At 59.7% G+C, this 23,957-nt stretch overlaps 1 protein-coding gene across 1 annotated transcript; it reads right to left on the bottom strand.

The window, feature by feature from the left end:
* Window positions 1-655: 655 nt before the first annotated feature.
* Window positions 656-23,314, bottom strand: LOC132340145 (putative PIP5K1A and PSMD4-like protein). The gene is given in 26 exon segments (XM_059870945.1): window positions 656-1,030; window positions 1,584-1,651; window positions 1,756-1,887; window positions 2,171-2,279; window positions 3,335-3,550; window positions 3,812-3,880; window positions 4,532-4,618; window positions 5,125-5,239; window positions 5,868-6,008; window positions 6,801-6,913; window positions 9,560-9,623; window positions 10,002-10,049; window positions 10,281-10,416; window positions 11,040-11,183; window positions 12,425-12,509; window positions 13,412-13,460; window positions 13,601-13,684; window positions 14,552-14,772; window positions 15,913-16,212; window positions 17,877-18,029; window positions 19,192-19,248; window positions 19,250-19,310; window positions 19,388-19,518; window positions 20,928-21,002; window positions 21,424-21,458; window positions 23,242-23,314. Coding segments are annotated over 26 exon segments (2,931 nt in total). The 5' UTR covers window positions 23,300-23,314; the 3' UTR covers window positions 656-850.
* Window positions 23,315-23,957: the final 643 nt, after the last annotated feature.

Below are 23,957 nucleotides of genomic sequence, written 5' to 3'. Positions count from 1 at the left end.
TCTCTCAATTAACCCCCGCCTTATCTCGTTTCCCACTGGTCAAAACGCGCTGTTTATCAAGCGCGGGTTCCGGCCGCCATTGGCCTCAGGGAGCGTCCATGGCGGCGGCTCCCAGCCAGGGGCTCCTATTGGGCGCGGGATTCGTCTCTCAGCACGAGAACACGCCCACCCCGGGCCCGTAATGGCTTCAACCCCCTCCTCCCATTCGCTGCCAGGGCCGTCACTCACAGAGGTGTCGGAGGGGAATGGTCCGCCCACGTCTGCATGTTGCGCTATGCCATTGGTGGAGAGCGCTGTCTCTCAAGGCAGCCTCTGCTTCCTCGCTCTCCTATTGGCTGGAGTGCCCGAAAGCCCGCCAAGCCAACTCTTGCTGCTCATTGGTCCGCAGAGATACCATTCACATTTAACCCTGCCTTCCTCCCCATATTATTGGCTACCTTAATGACAACATCCGCTCCTCCCGCTCCCTGATTGGTTGATTCTACTGCCAATCAATAGGCCAGGCCCTCCCCTCTGCCTCACGGTAAACAGCCTGTGGGGGATGCTGGGAGCTGCTGGGGGAATTCCAGGGAATTCGTTCCCAGTAACCCCACTACAGGGAATTCCTTTCATTCTCCCCAGAATCCCCAAGAAATTCCTTTTATCATTCCCAGAATTCCCACGAAACTCCTTTAATTATCCCCGCCATTCCCAATAAATTCCTTTAGTTATTCCCGCAATCCCCAATACCCGATTTGCATTCCCAGAAATCCCTTCCACCATCCCCACAGCGCTCCCAGCCATGCCCAGAGCTGCCTCTGGCTCCGTTTATTTCAGCCGTGCCCCCGCCGTGCCCCGGCCCCGGCCGGGCTCATTTCTTCTCCTCGTCCTTCCGCTCCCGGTGCTGCTCCCGGTGCTCGCGGGCCGCCTGGGAGGCCAGGGAGCCCATGGCGTTGCGGATGGCCTCGTTGTTGGGATCCACGCCGGGCAGGTTCTCCAGGACGCTCTGCAGGAACTCGGGGTCCTGCATCACGTCGTAGTCGTCCTCCTCCTGCGGGAACCGGGAACGGCGGGGAAGAGCGGGATGGGAATCGGGAACATCCCGGGGGATCTGGGATCATCCCGGGGGGATCTGGGACCGGCCCCGGGGATTTGGGACCATCCAGGGGGATCTGGGATCATCCCGCAGGATTTGGGATCATCCTCGGGGGATCTAGGACCATCCCGGGGGATCTGGGATCATCCCAGGGGGATCTAGGACCATCCCGGGTGATCTGGGATTGGCCCGGGGGAATTGGGATCATCCAGATCGACAGGAAAACCCAGGGAATTCGGGATCGGCCCAGGGGATTGGGGATCATCCTGATCCAGAGGGCTCTAGAGGGACTGGGATTACTGGAGTGTGGAATGGGAAATCCATGGCATAACCGGGCCAGGATCCAGGATTTATCCCTAAAATCCCAAAGGAAGCAGGACAGGGACTCCTGGAATGGTTTGGGGTGGAAGAATCCTGAGGGTGGTCTCATCCCCGTGCTGATGGGATTGTTGGGATTGCTGGGATGTGCCAGAGCGAGCTGGGAACCCCGGGAGTCGCTCAGCCCCACCTTGGCAGGCTCGGACGTGTCCATGGCTGCCCCGCTGTCCACCTCAGCTGCCTCGGCCTGGGCAAACTCTGCAAGAGCCCAAGCAGAGAGCATGGAGCAGCCCCGGGAGCAGCCCGGCCCCGCCCCGGGGCTCTCCCAGGCTTTCCCGAGGCTGTCCCAGGGAAGCACCCACCGGCGCCCTGCAGGGACATCTGCATGGCGTAGGCGATCTGCTCCTCCTCGCTCATGGAGCTCAGGTCCGGCAGCCCCGCGCGGCCGAAGTCCGGCTGCCCGATGGTCATCTTGAGCAGGGCCTCGTCCGACTCTGCACAGCCAGGCCACGGGGCTCAGGAGGGCACGGGACAGCTCAGGGGGGCACGGGGCTCCCAGGAACCCAAGGGGTGTCCAGGAATCCAGGGGGTGTCCCGGGAATGGGCGTCCCCACCCACCCAGGGAAGGGTTAATCCCCAATGTCCAGCCCGAACCCATCCTGCTTTTCAGTCCTCCTCATTCCCATCCCACCCCCTCATTCCCATCCCATCCCATCCCATCCCATCCCATCCCATCCCATCCCATCAATCCCATCTCATCCCGTTCCAGCCCCTCACCGTCGCCCCCGGCCGCGCCGATCCCGGCCTCTGCCGCCGACGCCGCGGCCGCCCGGCGCGCCTCCTCCTCCTGCCGCTGCCGCTGCTCCTCCATGGACACCCGCAGAGCCTGGAGAGCCACAAAGCACGCCTTGGGACCCCAGAAACGGCACAAAACACCCCAAAACACGGCTGGGGATCTGGGAAACGGGACAGAACAGCCCAAAACACGGCTGGGGATCAGGGAAATGGGACAAAACACCCCAAAACACGCCTTGGGACCCCAGAAACGGCACAAAACACCCCAAAACACGGCTGGGGACCCCAGAAATGGCACAAAACACCCCAAAACACGCCTTGGGACCCCAGAAACGGCACAAAACACCCCAAAACACGGCTGGGACCCCAGAAATGGCACAAAACACCCCAAAACACCGCTGGGGATCCGGGAAACGGCACAAAACACCCCAAAACACAGCTGGGGATCCGGGAAATGGCACAAAACACCCCAAAACACGCCTTGCGACCCCGGAAACGGGACAGAACACCCCAAAACACAGCTGGGGACCCCAGAAACGGGACAAAACAGCCCAAAACACGGCTGGGGATCTGGGAAATGGCACAAAACAGCCCAAAACACGGCTGGAGATCCAGGAAATGGCACAAAACACCCCAAAACACACCTTGGGACCCCAGAAACGGGACAAAACACCCCAAAACACGGCTGGGGATCCAGGAAATGGCACAAAACACCCCTAAACACAGCTGGGGATCCGGCTTGGGACATCCGCAGCGCCTGGAGAACCCCAAACCCCTGGATTTGGGATCCAGGAAAAGCTGGGGATGGGGCTGGGAGCCCTGGGGACCGGTGCTGGGGGAGATGCGGGGTTTTACGGGATTGTGACCTGGGGAGTTGCCGGGTTCCTGGGAATTTTGGGGTTAGTGTTGTGGGAGTTGGGAGATTTGAGGCTTGTGGGATCATAATATTGGAAATTCCCCAACTCCTGGGAATTCCGGGATCCCTACCAGAGCCAGCTCGGGGTCGGCGCTGGGATCCACCCGAACTCCAAGTCGGAGGCGCCCAGGCCCAGCAGGATGGGGCAGTTGGGACATTCGGGGTTTTATGGGATTCTGCCGGTGCCACTGGCCAATCCCATGGAATTTTGGGGATTCCGGGATCCCTACCAGAGCCAGCTCGGGGTCGGCGCTGGGATCCACCCCGAACTCGAAGTCGGAGGCGCCCAGGCCCAGCATGGCGCCGCCCTCGCCCGCCAGGATGGGGGAGCTGATGAGGGCGTCGGCCAGGCTGGGCCCCGGCGGCACCGTCACCAGGTGCGAGCCGCTGCCGTCCTTGCCGTTGAGCGCCGTGATGAACGCCGTCAGCTTCTCCGTGTTGGCCTCCTGGGAACGGGATGGGAACGCTCAGGGGCTGGGAATGGGGCTGGGAATGGGATCTGGGCTCTGGCAGGGCTGTGGTGCCGGGAGAGGGCTCTGGGAACGGCAAACCCGACTGTCAGCGGGCTCCCAGCAGGAAATCGGGATGGGGAGGTTTGGGAGCCAGGGAAAACCCCCAAGGACTGACCTCATTCCCAAAACCACCCAGCACAGAGCTGGAAAAGGGCCGGAATTCCCCCGGAATGTGGCAATTCCCGGTACTCTCACCTCCTCCCCAAAGTTGATGATGTCCACGTTGACCTTCTCCTTCTTCAGGCGCTTGGCCAACTTCACCAGCTGGGGAGAAAAGCAGGAATTCCCTCGGATCAGCAGCCTCTGGGATCAGCCCAGCGCCCGACCCCACAGAAACTGGGATTTGGTCCCAGACCAGCTGCTCAGCCCCAAGGGATCCCAGGGATCCATCCCAGGAACCAGCTCAGGGATGCACACTGGGATCCTGATGATCCCACCCCCAATCCCACTGCTGTCCTGTTATCCCACCCCTGACCCCGCAGTGATCCAGGGACTATTCCCAACGATCCCACCCCTGATCCCACAGCGATCCAGGGATTATTCCCGACAATCCCACCCCCGATCCCATTGCTATCCCGTTATCCCACCCCTGACCCCGCAGTGATCCAGGGATTATTCCTGACGATCCCACCCCTGATCCCACTGCTGTCCCGTTATCCCATCCCTGATCCCACAGTGATCCAGAGATTATTCCCAACGATCCCACCCCTGATCCCACAGTGATCCAGGGATTATTCCCGACGATCCCACCCCCGATCCCACAGCGATCCAGGGATTATTCCCAACGATCCCACCCCTGATCCCGCAGTGATCCAGGGATTATTCCCAACGATCCCACCCCTGATCCCGCAGCGATCCGGGGATTATTCCAGCGATCCCACCCCCGATCCGCCGCCATTCCCGCCGGGCACTCACGTCCTTGTCGCTGTCGTGCACGGGGCTGCCCACGAAGGCGATGATTCTCATCTTGTGGTTCTTGCCCTGCCGGTGCTTCAGCGCCAGCTGCACCAAAACCCCGGCTCTGTCCGGGCCATTCCCGGGAAAACGGGGATCCCCCGCCCAGGGCCCGGGATCTGCTCAGGGGATGGGGCTCCCGCGGGGCACAGCAGGGCCGGGCTGGAAGTCTTGGGATTTAGGGGGGGGTCTGTGACACTCCCATGCATTTATAATGGATTTCTGTGAAATTCCCATAGATTTATGACGGATTTCTATGGAATTCTGTGATATTCCCACGGATTTCTGGGGGATTTCTGTGAAATTCCCATGGATTTATGAAGGATTTCTATGGAATTCTGTGATATTCCCACGGATTTCTGGGGGATTTCCACGGAATTCTGTGAAATCTCCACGGATTCATGCTTTAAAGCCTCCCGCACCATTTCCACCACAAACAGCCAAGGAAATCCCGAATCCCCCCAGCCGAGACCCCGGGATGAGCTGGTTTTCCCCATCCACGCCCCCAGCCCTCGGGGAAGCGCCGGAATTCCCGGGAATGCCGCGGGACTCACGTGGGCCACGCGGATGCCGGTGCCGAAGGTGATCTTGCCCTTGGGCTGCACCGTGTGCAGCTTGGACAGGATGCGCCCGGTGTCCGGGGTCAGCGTGGTCAGCACCTCGCAGTTGCTGCGGGAACACGGCAACTGGGCACTCCCAGCAATCCCGGGGGAATTCCCCCCGGGATCCAGGCCGGGCTCGGCTCTGGGGCTGCTTCACGGTCACGGCAGCAACTCCCGGGAATTCCTTGGGAATCTGGGAGGAATTCCCCGAACTCCCCGACTTCCCCACCTCCAACCATCCCCAAATCCCTCCCATTCCAAGAATTCCTGAAGTTCCCGTCTCCAAAACCCCCAGATCCCTCCCATTCCAAGTGGGAACGAGCCATTCCCAGCTGGTTTCCGACAATTCCCAGCTCCCTGAATTCCCAGCTTTCCCTGCCTCCAAAATCCTTCCCATTCCAACTGAGAATGACCCATCGCAAGAATTCCTGAAGTTCCCACCTCCAAAACCCCCAGCTCCCTCCCATTCCAGCTGGGAACGAGCCATTCCCAGCTGGTTTCCAACAATTCCCAGCTCCTTCTCCCTGAATTCCCAGCTTTCCCCGCCTCCAAAATCCCTCCCATTCCAAGTGGGATTTCCCGAGCCACTCCAAGAATTCCCGAAGTTCCCACCCCCAGAATCCGCAGGTCCCTCCCCCTCCCGGCGCCGGTTCCCAGCCGTTCCCAGAGCCGGGAATTCCCGGGAAGGGCCGCACTTGGCCAGGGTGATGAGCCCCACGTTGTTCTCGGGGTTGCTGCGGGTCTTGGAGTGGCACACGATGTTCACCGCGTCCTGCTGCGCCTGCAGCCGCGTGGGCAGGAAGTCCCCGTTCCGCATGTACTCGCTGTTGTCCACGCTGCAATTCCCAAAAAAACACCCGGGAATGCCTCGGGGAACCCCGGAAATTCCCGTTCTGGGGGTGGTTGGGGTGTTTTGGGGGGAAAAATGAAGTTCGTTCCAGTCTAAAATGGGATTTTTATGGGAATGCACAGATTTATCACAAGGATCTGATTATTTTTTAGGAGAGCCGAGGTTCATTCCCAAAAATCTCAATTTTTTTCGGGAATGGCTGATGTTCATCTCCCCAAATCTGGGACTTTTTGGGAATTGCTGACGTTTATCCCCCTAAAACCCAAGGGTTTTTGGGAACAGGTGAAGCTTACCCCACAATATCTGCCTCGTCTCTGCCTCAGACCCTCCCTGTCCCCTCAGCCCCTCCGTCCCTTCAGCCCCTCCGTCCCCTCAGGCCCTGTCTCCCCCTCACCCCCTGTCCCTTCCTGTCCTCCCTGTCCCCTCAGCCCCTCTCTCTCCCCTCAGGCCCTGTCTCCCCCTCACCCCCTGTCCCTCCCTGTCCCTCATGTCCCCTCCTGTCCCCTCTGTCCCCTCAGCCCCTCTCTCTCTCCCCTCAGGCCCTATCTCCCCCTCACCCCCTGTCCCTTCCTGTCCCCCCTGTCCCTCATGTCCCCCCCTGTCCCCTCAGCCCCTCTCTCCCCCCTCAGGCCCGGCCGCTCCGCCCCCCCCGCCATGACTCAGGGAAAGCGGCCGGGCGGGCCGCGGTTTGCCGCGCGGGTCCCGGGGCTTGCCGGGGGGTTGCCCGGGGGTTGCCCGGGGGTTGCCGGGGGTTGCGCGGCGCCCCCGGGGCTCTCACCACACCATGGTGCTCTCCAGAACCATCTTGGCTCCTTCTTTCCCCTCAGCGCCGGCCCGCTCCCCACAACGCCCAACAACGCGCCCGCTGATTGGTCCAGACCCCGCGGCCAATCACCGCGCCCCGTCTAGGCGTGGTGCAGCGCGGAGCATGCTGGGAGTTGTAGTTCTGGGCGGAGCTTGACAGCAGCCGCGGGACACCGCTGTCCCCAAAGGGCCGGGAATGTCCCCAAAGGTCACCTCCCACCGCCACCCCCGCGGGGTGTGCGAGGGGCTCCGAGAACAGCCCGGAGGTGTCTCCTGTCCCCCTGTGCCACCCCCAGGGCCACCCAGGGCTGTGCCCAGTGTCCCCCCAATGTCCCCCGATGTCCCTAGGGCTGTCCCAGTGTCCCCAGGCAGAGCCGGCCCCACCTGGGGACGAGGGTGACAACAATTCCAGGCTGGACACGACAATTCCAGGAATTCCATTCCCAATCCAGGAAAATTCCATCCCCAAATCCGGGGGAAATTCCGGGAAAATTCCACAAAATCCGATTCCCGAGTCCGGGGAAACTCCAGGGGGCAACCCCAGAACATTCCAGGGGCATTCCACAGATTCCATCCCCAAACCCAGGAAAAGTCCAGGAGAATTCCATGAATTCCGTCCCAAATCCGGGAAAACGCCATCCCCAAATCCAGGAAATGTCCGTTCCAAGTCCGTGAATGTTCCATGAATTCCCCTCCAATCCAGGGAATTTTCCATTCCAAGTCCAGGAGAATTCCAGGAATTCTGCCCCAGATTCCAGGAGGATTCTGTTCCCGTCCTGGGAAGAGCCAAATCCTCTTTTTCTCCTGGAAAATTCCCCCCACAATTCCCAAATTTCCCCCTTTGGAACAGGAAAATGCAAAAAAAAAAAAAAAAAAAACCAGCAAAAATCCCCAATCCCAAAAATTCCAACCCCAGCCTCCGGATGGGGAGAATTCCCAGGAAAAAGGGGAATTATCCCAAAAGTATTTAAATATTCATAAATATTCCCTTCTGGGAGGGGGGGAACTGGGAAAAAAATTGGGAAACATTGGGGGAAAACGGGAAAATTTGGGGGAGAAAAGGGGAAAATTGGGGAAAAATTGGGGGAAAAATTGGGGGAAAAAATGGGGAAAAAAATTGAGGAAATAATTGGGAAAATTGGGAAAAATTGGGGAAATTTCCCCTCCTGACCCGATAAAAAATGGGAATGAAAGGGGAGTGGGAGGGACTTTGTCTAATATAGACAAACATTCCAAGGAAAAGGGGAAATCCATGGAATTGTCCCCGAATTCCCTGCGCTGGGAAGGGCGGGGAGCCCGGGCTAAGGCCATTCCAGGGGAAATCCGGGATCTGGGGCAGGAAAAATCAGCTTTTCCTTAAAAAACCGGGAAGAGCCTGGGGAAGGTGCCGGGAGGAATTCCCGGCCTGCTGCACATCCCGGGGTCGGCACAAAACGCTCGGAATTCCGGGGTCTGTATAAAAAACGGGATCGCTCCGAGCGGGGCGTTGGGAAAAGGAGATTTTCCATAAAAAAAAATCAGGGATGGAGCCAAAACCAGCTCCAGCCCCGGGGGCTGCTCCGGGATTTTGGGAATTTGGGGATCTTTGGGATGGACTGGGCGGGGAATTCCTCATTCTGGAATTGTTTGGGGTTTTCCCATCCCAAAATGTGCTCCGGGAATTTTGTGGGATTGTCGGAGGTGTTAAAAAATGGGATGTGGGGATTGGAAAGTGGGATTTGAGCCGGGATTTTGGGGGGAAATCCTTAAAAAATCCAGGGGGAAATCCCGGGATGGGCTCGGATTCCCAAAATCCCAAAAAATCCCAAAATGATCCCCAAAAAATCCCAAAAATTCTTCCCAGACTGTGGAAAAAGCTTCCCAAAATTCCTGCCGGGAAAAGGGGAGCCAGGAGCTTTTCCATGGCTTCTCCTCCTTTTCTCCCTGTTTTCCAGGGGATTTCCCATGGAAAACCGTGAGCAAAGCCCGATTCCTGAATAAAAATTAATAATTAATAATTAATAATTAAAAATCCCAAGAACTCCCCCAGGACTGAAAACTGGGATGGGATCCTTTGGAAATTCCCAAAAAAAAATCAGGATAAAAATCCAAAAAAAATCCAAAATTCCCCCCAAAAAAACTCCCCCCCAAAAAAATCGGCGCGGCTCCGATTCCAGCTGGGAATTTTCCAGGAATTCTCTCCCCTTTTTTCACCCCAAAATCCGGGAATTCCTGGGAATTTCGGGTCCCTGCTCCCGGGCTTTCCATCCCTGGCGTGCTCGGCCTCCCAGGGAATTCCGGGGGGGATCCCGGCATTCCCGCTTTTCCTGGGGCGTTCCCGCTTTTCCCGGGGCGCTCCCGCTGCTGCAGCTCCAGGAGGAAAGCAGGAATTCCAGAACCCCGGAATTCCGAGGCTCTGCTGGGATTCCGCCGGCGCCCGCTCACTGGGAAGAGAAAGAACCGGGAATGAGGGAACACTGGGAACCTCCCCCAGGGAGTGCCCGGGGTTCATCCCGAAAATTCCCAACCCTGGGAAAGGAGGGAAAACCTGGGAATGCTCCGGGTGGGATCTGGGACATTCCAGACCCTCTGACATGAGGGGTTTCCCTCCTTCTCCTCCAATTCCGGGGATTTTGGGCTCCCCAAGGCCCCGGGAGCGAGGGAAGAGCTGATCCCGCTGCATTCCCAGGAAATTCCAGGATCCACCCCCCCCAGTCCCTGGGAATTCCCATTTTTTCCATGGAAAACACTCACAAAGCTGATCTCGGTCTCCTGCAGCTCCTCCAGCTCCAGGGGCAGGGAGGGGCCGGGGGACCCGCTGGAGGAACAACGGGAAAAACGGGAATTTTGGGGAATTCCGGGGGAAAGCCAAGAAATCCCAGCCCTCAATCCCAACCCCAGGAAATTCTGGGAAAATCCCCTGAAAAGCACCAGAAAATCCAGGTTTTCCCATGGAGAACGTGGATAAAGAGAGAACTCCATGGAAGCTCCACCTGGGAATTCCATGGAATTCATGGATGAAGGGAATTCCACAGAATTTGTGGCTGGAGAGAACATTCCCTGGGAATCCCACAGGAACCCCACCCCAGGGAGCAGAAAAGCGGGAACACCCCGAGTTTGGGAATCTCCCCTGGGAGTCTGGGAAAGCAGCCAGGAATTCCCGGGAAGGATCCCACAAAAATCCGGACGGGCTCACCTGGGCAGGGCGGCTCCGGGCCCCGGGTGCACCTCCACCCCCACGGACCTGCGGGAGCTCGGGATCAGCCCCGGGAGCTCGGGATCGGCCCCGGGGGGACTCGGGACCCCAAACCCCCATTCCCGATCCCAAACCCCCATTCCCGATCCCAAACCCCTTTTCCCGATCCCAAACCCCCCATTCCCGATCCCAAACCCCCCATTCCCGATCCCAAACCCCCATTCCCGACCCCAAACCCCCCATTCCCGATCCCAAACCCCCATTCCCGCCGGGTCCCACCTGCTGGGGGGGGAGGCGGCGCCGGCGCTGCCCAGGGAGGGGCTGGACAGGGACGGCGACAGCGACAGCGACAGCGACGGCACCGAGGCCCCGCCCACCTCCGGCACCGAGCGCGGGAGCAGATCCGGCCGGGAGCCTGCGACAGGAACGGGATCGGGAAACCGGGAATGGGATCGGGGAACTGCAACGGGAACGGGAAAGTGGGACTGGGAACAGGGAACTGGGAATGGGATTGGGGAACTGGGAATGGGAGACTGGGAGCCTGCGACGGGAACGGGATCGGGAAACTGGGAATGGGAACGGGAAAGTGGGACTGGGATTGGGGAACTGGGAATGGGAAACTGGGAATGGGGACAGGAAACTGGGAATGGGGGAACGGGATCAGGAGCCTGCAACGGAAACTGGGTCAGGAACTGGGAATGGGAAACTGGAAATGGGAAACTAGAAATGGGATTGGGAAACTGCAACAGGAATGGGATCAGGAATGGCAATGGGAAACTGGGACAGGGAAACTGGGAACGGGATTGAGAACCTGCAACGGGAACCGGGTCAAGAACTGGGAACGGGAAACTGGGAATGGGAATGGGAAACTGCAATGGGAACAGGATTGGGTCAGGAATGAGAATGGAAACCTGGGACTGGGATCAGGGAACTGGGAATGGGGTCAGGACTTTTGGGGTAAAAACGGGGTTCTGCGGGACGGAGAGAGGGACCCTTCGGGATGCAGACGGGATTTTGGGATGCCCTCCCGGTGCCCACCTTGCTCCAGGTCCGGCTCGGTGCCCGGCGGGGCCCGGGCGTCCCCCCCGGCCGGGAGCTGGCTCGGGGCCGGGACCCCCCCGGGGCAGCTCCTCCTGGGAACGGCGGCGCCGGCCCGGCTCTTCTTGGACGGGGAGGGCTTCACTGGGGAGGGAATTCCAGGGAAACCGGGTCATCCCGGGATCTGGGGGGCTGGGCAGGGCTTCACTGGGGAGGGAATTCCAGGGAAACCGGGTCATCCCGGGATCTGGGGGAGGGCTTCACTGGGGAGGGAATTCCAGGGAAACCGGGTCATCCCGGGATCTGGGGGGGCTGGGCTTCACTGGGGAGGGAATTCCAGGGAAACCGGGTCATCCCGGGATCTGGGGGAGGGCTTCACTGGGGAGGGAATTCCAGGGAAACCGGGTCATCCCGGGATCTGGGGGGGCTGGGCTTCACTGGGGAGGGAATTCCAGGGAAACCGGGTCATCCCGGGATCTGGGGGAGGGCTTCACTGGGGAGGGAATTCCAGGGAAACCGGGTCATCCCGGGATCTGGGGGGGCTGGGCTTCACTGGGGAGGGAATTCCAGGGAAACCGGGTCATCCCGGGATCTGGGGGAGGGCTTCACTGGGGAGGGAATTCCAGGGAAACCGGGTCATCCCGGGATCCCGGGGGGCTGGGCTTCACTGGGGAGGGAATTCCAGGGAAACCGGGTCATCCCTCCAGCAGGTGAGATCCCAGTGGGAAAAGAGATTTGGGATTGGGAGAGGGGGTTTGAAATCAGCCCTGAGGGGTTTGGGATCAGCCCTGAGGGGTTTGGGATCAGCCCTGAGGGGTTTGGGATTGGGAAAAGGGGTTTGGGATCAGCCCTGAGGGGTTTGGGATCAGCCCTGAGGGGTTTGGGATCGGGAAGGCAGCAGGGGATCAATCCCAGGGGGTTTGGGATTCGGAGAGTGGGGGCTGGGATCATTCCCAAGTCAGGGATCCCGGGGGGTCTGGGGGAGGAAGAGGAAAAGGGGGAAAACCCTGAAGGAAAGCATTTCCAGGGAAAATAAAGCAGCTTTCCAGGGAGGATTTTAGGTAAAAAGAAGTAGGAGAAAAAGGAAAATGTTGGAAAAGGGGGAAAAGAGTTCCCTTAAAGAAAAGCACTTTTCCAACTTTTCCCAGGAATTTTTATGTCAAGGAAAGGAAAAACAAGCTGAAAAAACCAGGAAAAAGCTACCAAAAAAGCAGGAAAACCCAGAAAAGGGGAAAAAAACATCAAAAAGGAGATTTTTTTGGGGGGACAGAGAAAGAGAAAAGCCAAAAAAACCCCAGGAAAACAGAGGAAGAAGCTGGGAATAAGTGGGGAATTGCGGGGCGGGGCGGAGAGCCGGGAATTCCCGAGGGGAGCGGGGCACTCACGCGGGATCCTGCGGAACACCGTGTGGCACATGAAGCGTTGGAAGCGCTCGGCGTAGAAGCTGGGCCGGTGCACGGACACCGTGTCCTGGAACCGGGAGAGGGGCGTGAGCCGGGAATGCCCCGGGAAGGCCGGGGGGGCCGGGGGGCTCGGGGGGAAACAGCAGGGAACGGGGAATTCCTGGGCCGGGAATGAATCCCAGGAATTGGGGGGAAATCCCGGGAATTCGGGGGGGGGGGGGAAATCCCAGGAATTCAGGGGGGGAAATCCCAGGAATTCGGAGGGAAAATCCCAGGAATTCAGAGGGGGAATCCCAGGAATTCAGGGGGGGGGAAATCCCAGGAATTCGGGGGGGAAATCCCAGGAATTCGGGGGGGAAATCCCAGGAATTCGGGGGGAAATCCCGGGAATTTGGGGGGAAATCCTGGGAATTCGGGGGGGGAAATCCCGGGAATTCGGGGGGGAAAATCCCAGGAATTCGGGGGGGGAATCCCAGGAATTCAGGGGGGGGAATCCCGGGAATTCAGGGGGGGGAATCCCGGGAATTTGGAGGGAAAATCCCAGGAATTCGGAGGGGGAAGTCCCAGGAATTCGTGGGGGAAATCCCGGGAATTCGGGGGGGGAATCCCAGGAATTCGGAGGGGGAAATCCCAGGAATTCGGGGGGGGAATCCCAGGAATTCAGGGGGGAAATCCCGGGAATTCAGGGGGGAAATCCCGGGAATTCGGAGGGGAAATCTCAAAATGAGAGCACTTCCCTCAAAAGCTGGGGATTTTCCTTTGAAATTGGGAGTTTTCCTTAATGATTGGGGGTTTTCCATAGGAAATTGCCATTTTTCCTTAAAAAGGCCATTTTCCTCTCCAAAAATTCTGCTTTTCCATAAAAATCCTCATTTTTTCTCCATTAAAAATGCCTGTTTTTCCATAAAAAATTGCCGTTTTTCCATAAAAATTCCCAATTTCCCAGAGAAATTCCCATTTCCCACTCACCCCATCGTGCACCAGGGCCTTCCAGGAGTGCTCGAGCTTCTTCACGAACCTGCAGGGAGGGAATGGAGCAGGAATTCCAGGAATTCCCGGGGTTTGAAGCCCATGGTGGAAACTCTGATCTGGGGGATCCCAAGGCTCGGGAAACGCGGGGTTAATTAATGGGTAATTAATCACTAATTGATGGCTGACCTGTAGGACTGCAGGACGTCGATGATGCCGATGTAGAGCAGCAGCCGCTCCCCCCGGGCATTCCTGGCGGGAATTCCGCCCATCCTGGGAAAAGGGGAGCAGGGAATGGGGTCAGGGAATGGGATTGGGAATGGGGAGTGGGAATGGGGAGTGGGGTCAGGGAATGGGGAATGGGGAATGGGATTGGGAATGGGGAGTGGGGTCAGGGAATGGGGTCAGGGAATGGGATTGGGAATGGGGAGTGGGGTCAGGGAATGGGGAATGGGGTTGGGGAATGGATCCGGGGTCAGGGAATGGGAATGGGGAATGGATCCCAGTCCATCTCAGCAAACTCCAGTGATTCCCAGTTAACCCCAGCCCATCTCACTGGTCATCAGTCTCGATGGTGCCGCCCCTGCGAGCCTCGCCCTGGATGGACTCCATGGCGGTGGAGTAGAGCGCGCGCTGGGCCGCGGGCCGTCCCGGTCCATCCCGGTCAATCCCAGTCCATCCCAGCCCATCCCAGTAACTCCCAGCCCATCCCAGTCCATCCCAGTTCATCCCAGTAACTCCCAGTTAACCCCAGCCCATCTCACTGGTCGTCAGTCTCGATGGTGCCGCCCCTGCGAGCCTCGCCCTGGATGGACTCCATGGCCGTGGAGTAGAGCGCGCGCTGGGCCGCGGGCCGTCCCAGTCCATCCCAGCCCATCCCAGCCCATCCCAGCCCATCCCAGCAATTCCCAGTAACTCCCAGTTAACCCCAGCCCATCTCACTGGTCGTCGGTCTCGATGGTGCCGCCCCTGCGAGCCTCGCCCTGGATGGACTCCATGGCGGTGGAGTAGAGCGCGCGCTGGGCCGCGGGCCGTCCCAGTCCATCCCAGTCCATCCCAGCCCATCCCAGTCCATCCCAGCCCATCCCAGTCCATCCCAGTCCATCCCAGTAACTCCCAGTTAACCCCAGCCCATCTCACTGGTCGTCAGTCTCGATGGTGCCGCCCCTGCGAGCCTCCCCCTGGATGGACTCCATGGCGGTGGAGTAGAGCGCGCGCTGGGCCGCGGGCCGTCCCCGCGGGTCCCGCTCCCCGTCCCGGTCCCGGTGGGCGCCGGCGGCCGCGCGCTCGCGCTGCGCCTGGTCCAGGCTGTGGATGGCCACCAGCAGGCTGTAGTCCATGATCTTGAAGCTCTGCAGCACCTGCCCGTGGTGGGAAACGGCAATGAGGGAATGGCAGGGGGGCTCCCGACAGGGAGGGCGGCTCTCCCGGTTGGAAACGGGCAAAAACGGGGCTGGATCGTGGTTTGGGATCTTCCAGAAAAACGTTCCACTACAAACCCCCAAACACATGGAAAAAGGGTGGGACGCCCCCAATTTACCCCCAAAAATATGGAAAAACCCCAGAACGCCCCTAATCTACCCCAAAACAACAGGAAAAAAGGCAGAACACCCCTAATCCTTCCCAAAAACCAGGAAAAGGCACAGAACACCCCCGATTTTCCCCCAGACCACAGGAAAAGCCCATCCCAGCCCCAATCCCCCCCAGACCCCACTAAAAGCCAGTAAAGGCCCATCCCAGCCCCAATCCCCCCAGACCCCAGGAAAAGCCCATCCCATCCCAGCCCCAATTTCCCCCAATCCCCCCAGACCCCACTAAAAGCCCATCCCAGCCCAGCCCAGCCCCAATTTCCCCCAATCCCCCAGACCCCACTAAAAGCCCATCCCATCCCAGCCCATCCCAGCCCCAATCGCCCCAGACCCCAGGAAAAGCCCATCCCAGCCCATCCCATCCCAGCCCCAATCCCCCCAGACCCCATCCCAGCCCAGCCCAGCCCCAATCCCCCCCAGACCCCAGCAAAAGCTCATCCCATCCCAGCCCCAATTTCCCCCAATCCCCCCAGACCCCAGGAAAAGCCCATCCCATCCCAGCCCCAATTTCCCCCAATCCCCCCAGACCCCACTAAAAGCCCATCCCATCCCATCCCAGCCCCAATCCCCCAGACCCCAGTAAAGGCCCATCCCAGCCCAGCCCAGCCCCAATCCCCCCCAGACCCCAGTAAAGGCCCATCCCAGCCCAGCCCAGCCCCAATCCCCCCCAGACCCCACTAAAAGCCCATCCCATCCCATCCCATCCCATCCCATCCCATCCCATCCCAGCCCCAATCCCCCCAGACCCCAGGAAAAGCCCATCCCATCCCAGCCCCAATCCCCCCAGACCCCAGGAAAAGCCCATCCCAGCCCCAATTTCCCCCAATCCCCCCCAGCCCCCACTAAAAGCCCACCCCAATCCCCCCCAGACCCCACTAAAGGCCCATGCCAGCCCAGCCCAGCCCCGCTGACCAGGCAGTCCCTCTGCAGCGTCTTGCAGAGCGCGTTGTACATGTCGGCGTCCAGGAAGAGCCCGTCGGGCAGGTCCTGCATGAAGTCCAGGTCCTTGAAGGTGGGGAAGGCCTTGTCGCGCTCCTTGGCCGAGGCGCGGCGCTTGTAGGTGGAGCCCTTGAGGTCGTACTTGAGGTGCATGCGCACGGAGCGCGGCAGCAGGTTGTTCATCACCACGATGCGGATGTTCTTGCCGCCCGCCTGCACGCAGTACAGCCCGTAGAACTTGGGCAGCAGCGTGCGCGGGTTCTGGTTCAGGTTCTGCGGGGGACACGGCCAGGTCCCAGAGAGCCAAGGGGTTTGGGGGGGTTTGGGGGGGTACAGGGGGGTTAGGAGGGGTTTGGGGGGATTTGGGGGGGGTACAGGGGGGTTAGGAGGGGTTTGGGGGGTTAGGAGGGGTTTTCAGGGGTTAGGAGGGGGGTTTGGGGGGGTTTGGGGGGGGTACAGGGGGGTTAGGAGGGGGTTTGGAGGGATTTGGGGGGGGGTACAGGGGGGTTAGGAGGGGTTTTGAGGGGGTTTGGGGGGTTAGGAGGGGGTTTGGGGGGGTTTGGGGGGGTACAGGGGGGTTAGGAGGGGTTTTGGGGGGGTTTGGGGGGTTAGGAGGGGTTTTCAGGGGTTAGGAGGGGGGGTTGGGGGGGTTTTGAGGGGTTAGGAGGGGTTTTGGGGGGGTTTGGGGGGTTAGGAGGGGGTTTGGGGGGGTTTGGGGGGGGTACAGGGGGGTTAGGAGGGTTTTGGGGGGGTTTGGAGGAGTTTTCAGGGGTTAGGAGGGGGGTTTGGGGGGGTTTGAGGGGGTACAGGGGGGTTAGGAGGGTTTTGGGGGGGTTTGGAGGAGTTTTCAGGGGTTAGGAGGGGGGTTGGGGGGGTTTGGGGGGGTACAGGGGGGTTAGGAGGGTTTTGGGGGGGTTTGGAGGAGTTTTCAGGGGTTAGGAGGGTGGTTTTGGGGGGATTTGGGGGGGTTACAGGGGGGTTAGGAGGGGTTTTTGATGGGTTAGGAGGGGTTTTCAGGGGTTAGGAGAGGTTTTGGGGGAGTTTGGGGGGTTAGGAGAGGTTTTGAGGGGTTTTGGGGGGTTAGGAGAGGTTTTGAGGGGTTTTGAGGGGTTAGGAGGGTTTTTGAGGGGGTTTGGGGGGTTAGGAGGGGTTTTCAGGGGTTAGGAGGGGTTAGGAGGGTGGTTTTGGGTGTTAGGAGAGGTTTTGAGGGGGTTAGGAGGGGGGTTTGGGGGGATTTTGGGGGTTAGGAGGGGTTGGGAGCGGTTTTCAGGGGTTAGGAGTGGGGTTTGGGGGGGTTTAGAGGGTTGGGGGGTTTTGAGGGTGGGGATGCGTCAAAATCGCAGATGAAACGTGGGAAGAGCATCCAAATCCCGCTGGTTTGGGGGCTTCGTATGGATTGTTGGGTTTTCCATGGATTTTTGGGGTTTAGGGGGCAGGGATGTGTCAAAATCAGAGGTAAAACGTGGGAAGAGCATCCAAATCCCTCTGGTTTGGGGGTGTTCTACGGATTGCTGGGGTTCTCCATATATTTTTGGGGGTGTTCTGTGGATTGTTGGGGGTTTTCCAAGGATTTTGGGGTTTTCCCATGGATTGTTGGGATTTTGGGGCTGGGAATGCGTCACAATCCCAGGGAAAATGTGGGAAGAGCATCAAATCCCTCTGGTTTGGGGGTTTTCTTTGAATTGTGGGGGGTTGTCCACAATTCTTGGGGTTTTGGACTTGGAAATGATTCAAAACTGCAGATAAAAGATGGAAAGAACACCCAAATCTCTCTGGTTTGGAGGTTTTGTGGGGATCTCCATGGATCTGGAGGTTTTCCATGGATTTTGGAAAGGGCTCAAACGCGGGGGGTGAGAGCCCAGCCCACCCCGGCGGGATCCCCCCGATTCCCAGGGCTGGGAATTCCCAGGGAGCCCCCGGAATCTGGCCCCTCTCACCATGTAGTAGCCGGGCAGGAGCTTCTGCAGGAACTCGGCCTCCTTGTGCTGCACGGTCTTGATGATGAACTCGTCGTCGCTGGAGACGTAGAAGAGCGAGCCGCTGGCGCCCGAGTTGGAGAGCTCGATCAGGGGCTCGCTGCACAGCGAGTACTGCGGGGACACGGGGACAGGGCTGGGACTGGGACTGGGGACACGGGGACAGGGCTGGGACTGGGACTGGGGACAGCTGGGGACTGGGACTGGGACTGACTGGGGACAGGGCTGGGACTGGGACTGGGACAGGGCTGGGACTGGGACTGGGACAGGGCTGGGACTGGGACTGGGACTGCCTGGGGACACGGGGACAGGGCTGGGACTGGGACTGGGGACAGCTGGGGACTGGGACTGGGACTGGGACTGGGACTGACTGGGGACAGGGCTGGGACTGGGACTGGGGACACCGGGGACAGGGCTGGGACTGGGACTGGGACGGACTGGGGACAGGGCTGGGACTGGGACTGGGGACAGCTGGGGACTGGGACTGGGACTGGGACTGGGGACAGCTGGGGACTGGGACTGGGACTGACTGGGGACAGGGCTGGGACTGGGACTGGGACTGGGGACACCGGGGACAGGGCTGGGACTGGGACTGGGGACACCGGGGACAGGGCTGGGACTGGGACTGACTGGGGACAGCTGGGGACTGGGACTGGGACTGGGGACAGGGCTGGGACTGGGGACAGCTGGGGACAGGGCTGGGACTGGGACTGGGGACAGCTGGGGACTGGGACTGGGACTGGGACTGACTGGGGACTGGGACTGGGACTGGGACTGACTGGGGACACCGGGGACAGGGCTGGGACTGGGACTGACTGGGGACACCGGGGACAGGGCTGGGACTGGGACTGGGGACAGGGCTGGGACTGGGACTGGGACGGACTGGGGACACCACGGGACTGGGATTGGGTCTGGGATTGCCTGGGGACAGCAGGGGGTTGGGTGGCAGCATGAGGGGAAATGTGGAAAAGAAAAAGGGAAAGGCATCCCAAAATGTGGGAAAAAGAAGGGAGAAAAATGGGGAAAAAGATGGAGAAATTGGGGGAAAGAGAAGAGAGAGGAGAGGTAGAGGGAGAGAAAAAAGAAGAAAAGGGAAGAGAAGCAGATAAAGAAGACAAAAAGGAAAAAGGGAAAAAAGGAAAAGGAAAGGGGAAAGGCCAAAGAGGAACGGAGAAAAGGGAAAGCGAAAAAGGGAAAGGGGAAGAAGGGGAAGAAGGAAAGGGGAAGGAATTCCAGGGAAGGGAAGGGAAGGAAGGGGACAGGGCTGGCAGCTGACCAGGTAGTCGTCGGGGCGGATGCCGAAGAGCTCCCGGAAGTAGCGGAAGGCCACGGGGCGCGTAGGTCTTGAAGCGGAAATCGTTGTAGTGGTGGGCGGGGGTCAGGTTGCTGCCCTCGCTGCGGGGACACGGAACGTTCCGGAAGGGTCCCGCAGGGAGGGGAGGGGAGGGCAGGGCAGGGGAGGGGGCGCTGACCTGGGGAAGAAGATGCTCTCCACCACGTAGAAGTCCTGCATGAGCACGTCGCGCTCGGGCTTGGTGCTCAGGCTGCCCACGGTGTGCGTGATGCCCAGCTGGATGGCGCCCTTCAGCGCCGACGACGTGGTCTGGGCACGGGGCACAACGGGGTCACCAACGGGGGAACGGGGATGGGGGAGTGGGAGTTACAGCTGGGAACGGGGAGTGGGAGTGGGAATGGGAGTGGGAGTTACAGCTGGGAATGGGGATGGGGGAGTGGGAATGGGAGTGGGAGTTACAGCTGGGGACAACGGGGTCACCGGGGGAACGGGGTGGGAGTGGGAGTTACAGCTGGGAACGGGGAGTGGGAGTGGGAATGGGAGTTACAGCGGGGCACAACGGGGTCACCGGGGGAGCGGGGTGGGAGTGGGAGTGGGAATTACAGCTGGGAACGGGGAGCGGGGAGTGGGAGTTACAGCTGGGAACGGGGATGGGGGAGTGGGAGTTACAGCTGGGAACGGGGATGGGGGAGTGGGAGTTACAGCTGGGAACGGGGATGGGGGAGTGGGAATGGGAGTGGGAGTTACAGCTGGGAATGGGGAGTGGGAGTGGGAATGGGAGTGGGAATTACAGCTGAGAACGGGGAGTGGGAGTGGGAATGGGAGTTACAGCGGGGGACAACGGGGTCACCGTGGGAACGGGGTGGGAGAGTGGGAGTGGGAGTGGGAATTACAGCTGGGCATGGGAATTACAGTGGGGCAACGAGGGTCACAGTGGGAATGGAGTGGGAAATGGGAGTGGGAATGGGGGTTACAGCTGGGAATGGGAATTACGGGAATGGGAATGGGGGTTACAGCTGGGAATGGGAATTACAGCGGGGAACAACGGGGTCACCGTGGGAACGGGGATGGGGGAGTGGGAATTACAGCTGGGAATTACAGCAGGCAACGGGAACAGGAATGGGAATTACAGTGGGAACGGGGGTGGGAATGGGAATGGAATTACAGCTGGGAATGGGAATGGAATTACAGCTGGGAATGGGAATGGAGTTACAGCTGGGAATGGAATTACAGCTGGGAATGGGAATGGAATTACAGCTGGAAATGGGAATGGAATTACAGCTGGGAGCGGGGAAATGGGGGTGTTACAGCAGGAATGGGGGTTACAGTGGGAATGGGGCTGGGAATGGGAATTCCTGTTCCAGCCCCCAGAAACGGGGCTGGGAACGGGAATTCCAGCTGGGAACGGGGCTGGGAATGGGAGGGGTTTGGTGGGAAAGGTAACAGGAGTTCAGTGGGAATTCAGAGGGAACAGGAACTCAGTGGGAATGGGAATTCAGTGAGAACAGATGGGACTCGATGGAAACGGGAATTGCAAGAATTCAGTGGGAACGAGAAGATTCCAATGGGAATAGAAATTCAGTGGGAATGGGAACTGGAATGGGAAAAAAGCCCCAGGAAATTCCCTTTTTCCCCTCATTTCCAAGGAATCTCCTCCCATTCCCACAGTGATCCCGGGCAAAACTCCTTGGGAAAAGGGAGCAAAAGTGGGAATTTACCTTTTTGTAGGTGGTTTCCCCCGTGGAATCCACTCCTCTGTGGCCCTTCCGGATGGTTTGGGATCCTCCCGGCATCTTGGGAAAAGAGGAAATGGGAAGGGACAAGAAGAATTGGAAAATTCAATTTCTTACAGGGCTTTCCCCACCCAAAACCTCCCAAAAAAGTTTGGGTTTGATTCCTGGAACCCATGGAAAGCTGGGCTGGGTTTTTCCCACGGGAATTCCAACGTTCTAGGAGGAATTTTGGGAAAGCTGCAAATCCCAATCCGGCGATTCCCGGCCCAGGGATCCAAGGGTTCATCCAGGAGCTGCTAAACTGAGTTTTCCCAGGGATTTTGGGGGTGGTTCCAGGATAGATTCGGGCTTTGAAGCAGGAATTCCCTTGGGAAGGATGAATTCCCAAAATTCCCACGGGAGGAGCTGCCCAGGGTCAAGGCAGGCTTGGAAAAGGGGCAGGAAAAGCTGAAATTTGGGATTTTTCCAGCCTAGAACTCACCTCAGGAGTCAGGGACTTCTTGAAGGTGTTGGATCCTGCCAAAAGAAAGGAAAACCCAGACTCAGAGAGGATCAATCCCACAAAAGCAAGGGAAAACCCCAGAAAAACCTGACAGAAACAGGGAAAAGCCCTGCAAAACACAAACCCTGAACTATCCCACCCACACAGGCTGCTCTCCTGGAGCTCCTGGCCCCAAATTCCCAAAAACCCACGGCCAAAGAGCCAGAAAATCAGGGATCAGGCCTTGAACCCCCCCAGGGAAGAGTGAGGAGCAAGGAGCTCCTTCCCAGACGGGATCCTTACGGACCTGAGCCCAAAACCTAAGGTGGAAAAGGTGACCTGGAGCAGAAAAAAAGTGGGATAAATCCCCCAGCAATTCTGCCAGGTTCAGGAAAACCCAGGAAAAGGGAAAATCCCGGCTCTAAAAGCCCAGAGCTCGGGGGTTTATCCCTAGCAAGCCCCCGAGGCGGCAATCCCCGATGTTCCAGCGCTTTCCCTGGCTCCCGTCCCCGCTGCCCCACACAGATCCCAGGGCTCTGCAGCTTCGCTGCCCGCTCCCGGGCTCTTTTTGGGATCTCCCGGGGATTTTGGGATCCCCGGAGCCCTTCCCACCGCCGTGAGTCACCGGACGGGAACGGGAATCGGATTTCCCTGGCACCAGCACCCTGCTCCCTCCCCTCCCCACCTTTTCGCTTTTATTGTTATTTTTGGGGATTTGGGCCCTCTCAGATCCCCCCCCCGTGCATTCCCAGGTGCTTTGCAGGGAAAGGGAAACTTGGGATTTGGTTTTTCCACGGAAAAGTTGGGTCTGGGCTCCCCCCGTGGCACCTCAGGCACCCCCAGGAAGCTCCAAATGCCCCAAATTCCCCCAGGAAGCTCCAAATGCCCCAAATCCCCCCAGGAAGCCCCAAATGCCCCAAATTCCCCCAGGAAGCTCCAAATGCCCCAGATCCCCCCAGGAAGCCCCAAATGCCCTCCCCAAAAGGGTCCCACACCCCCCCAAAAACCCCCGCCAGCCCCAGAGTTCTACACCCCCCAAAAAAACCCTAAAGATCCTAAAAAACCCTGAAGACCCCCAAAAAACCCATCACCCCTGAACTCCTACATCCCAAGGGAACCCCCCCAAAACCCCCTCAGTCTCCCAGCCCTAAACTCATCCAAAAGCCCCAAAGACCCCACAAAAAAACCCCTCACCCCTGAGACCCCTCAGACCCCCCTCACGCCCCCAGACCCCTCACAACCCCTAAATCCCCCTCACAACCCCCTAAATCTCCCTCACAACCCCCTAAATCTCCCTCACAACCCCTAAATCTCCCTCACGACCCCCTAAATCTCCCTCACAACCCCCCAAATCTCCCTCACAACCCCCCAAATCTCCCTCACAACCCCCTAATCCCCCTCACAACCCCCAAATTTCCCTCATAACCCCCTAAATCTCCCTCACGACCCCCAAATCCCCCTCACAACCCCCAAATCCCCCTCACAACCCCCTAAATTTTCCTCATAACCCCCTAAATCCCCTTGGTAGCCCTCCAAGCTGCCCCCACTCCCCTCAGCCCCTCACGCCCCCAGACCCCTCACAGCAGCCCAGATCCCCCTCATAATCCCCCAGACCCCCCTCACAGCCCCCCTAACGGCCCAAATCCCCCTGGTAACCCCCCAGATCCCCCCATTCCCCTCACGCCCCCAGAGCCCCCTCACCCTCGCGCTGCCCCCAGCCCCCCCAGGCCCTTCCCGAGCCCCCGGCCCCCCCAGCCGCGCCCCCCGGACCCTCCCCGAGCCCCCCGGCGCCGCCCCGGGCCCGCTCCCGGCCGGTACCGCCGAGGCCGCCGCTGCTGCCGCTGCTGCCGCCGGACTCGGGCCCCGCCGCCGCCATCTTGGAGCGCGCGCTGCGCCCCCCCCCCCTCAGCCCGCCCCCGCCCGCCACGCCCGGCCACGCCCCCGCCCACGCGAGCCACGCCCCTTTCAGAGCAAACCACGCCCTCTCCGCATGTTGACACTCCTTATGTGGATAACGTCACGCCCACTCGCGATTCAGCCCCGCCTCTTTTCCGCACGGCTCCACCCCCTCGCGGCTAAACCGCGCCTCTTCCCCACCCGCCCCGCCCCCTCCATGCTCAGCCCCACCAATCAGGCGTGGCCGCGCCCCATTCTATGCTCAACCACGCCCTTTCTGCGCTCAGCCCCGCCCCTCCCGGCGCGCCCCACGCGGCCGCGGGCGATGGGGGCAGCGGGGGCCACGCGGGCGGGCCCGCAGGGCGCATGAGCGGCTCGGGCCGCGGCTCCGCCTCCCCCGGTTCGCATTTGGCCCCACGGTGTCACGTGACGGGCGGAGTGTGAGGAGGAAGTGACGTCATACAGAGCACACGGGGCACAACGTTAAATGACGTCACCCTTATGCACCACGCCCCCAATAAGTGACGTCATGGGAGCACACGCGTCCTCATCCTGTGATGTCACAGAGCGCACACACGTCTCCATACTGTGACGCCATGCTCCTGACTTATGTGTTGATGCCACAGCCCTGCCCTGAT

The sequence above is a fragment of the Haemorhous mexicanus genome, chromosome 31 (assembly GCF_027477595.1).
Source record: "Haemorhous mexicanus isolate bHaeMex1 chromosome 31, bHaeMex1.pri, whole genome shotgun sequence".
NCBI lineage: Eukaryota > Metazoa > Chordata > Aves > Passeriformes > Fringillidae > Haemorhous > Haemorhous mexicanus.
Note: the sequence above shows the minus strand (reverse complement) of the source record. Positions and strands in the feature narration are given on the sequence as shown.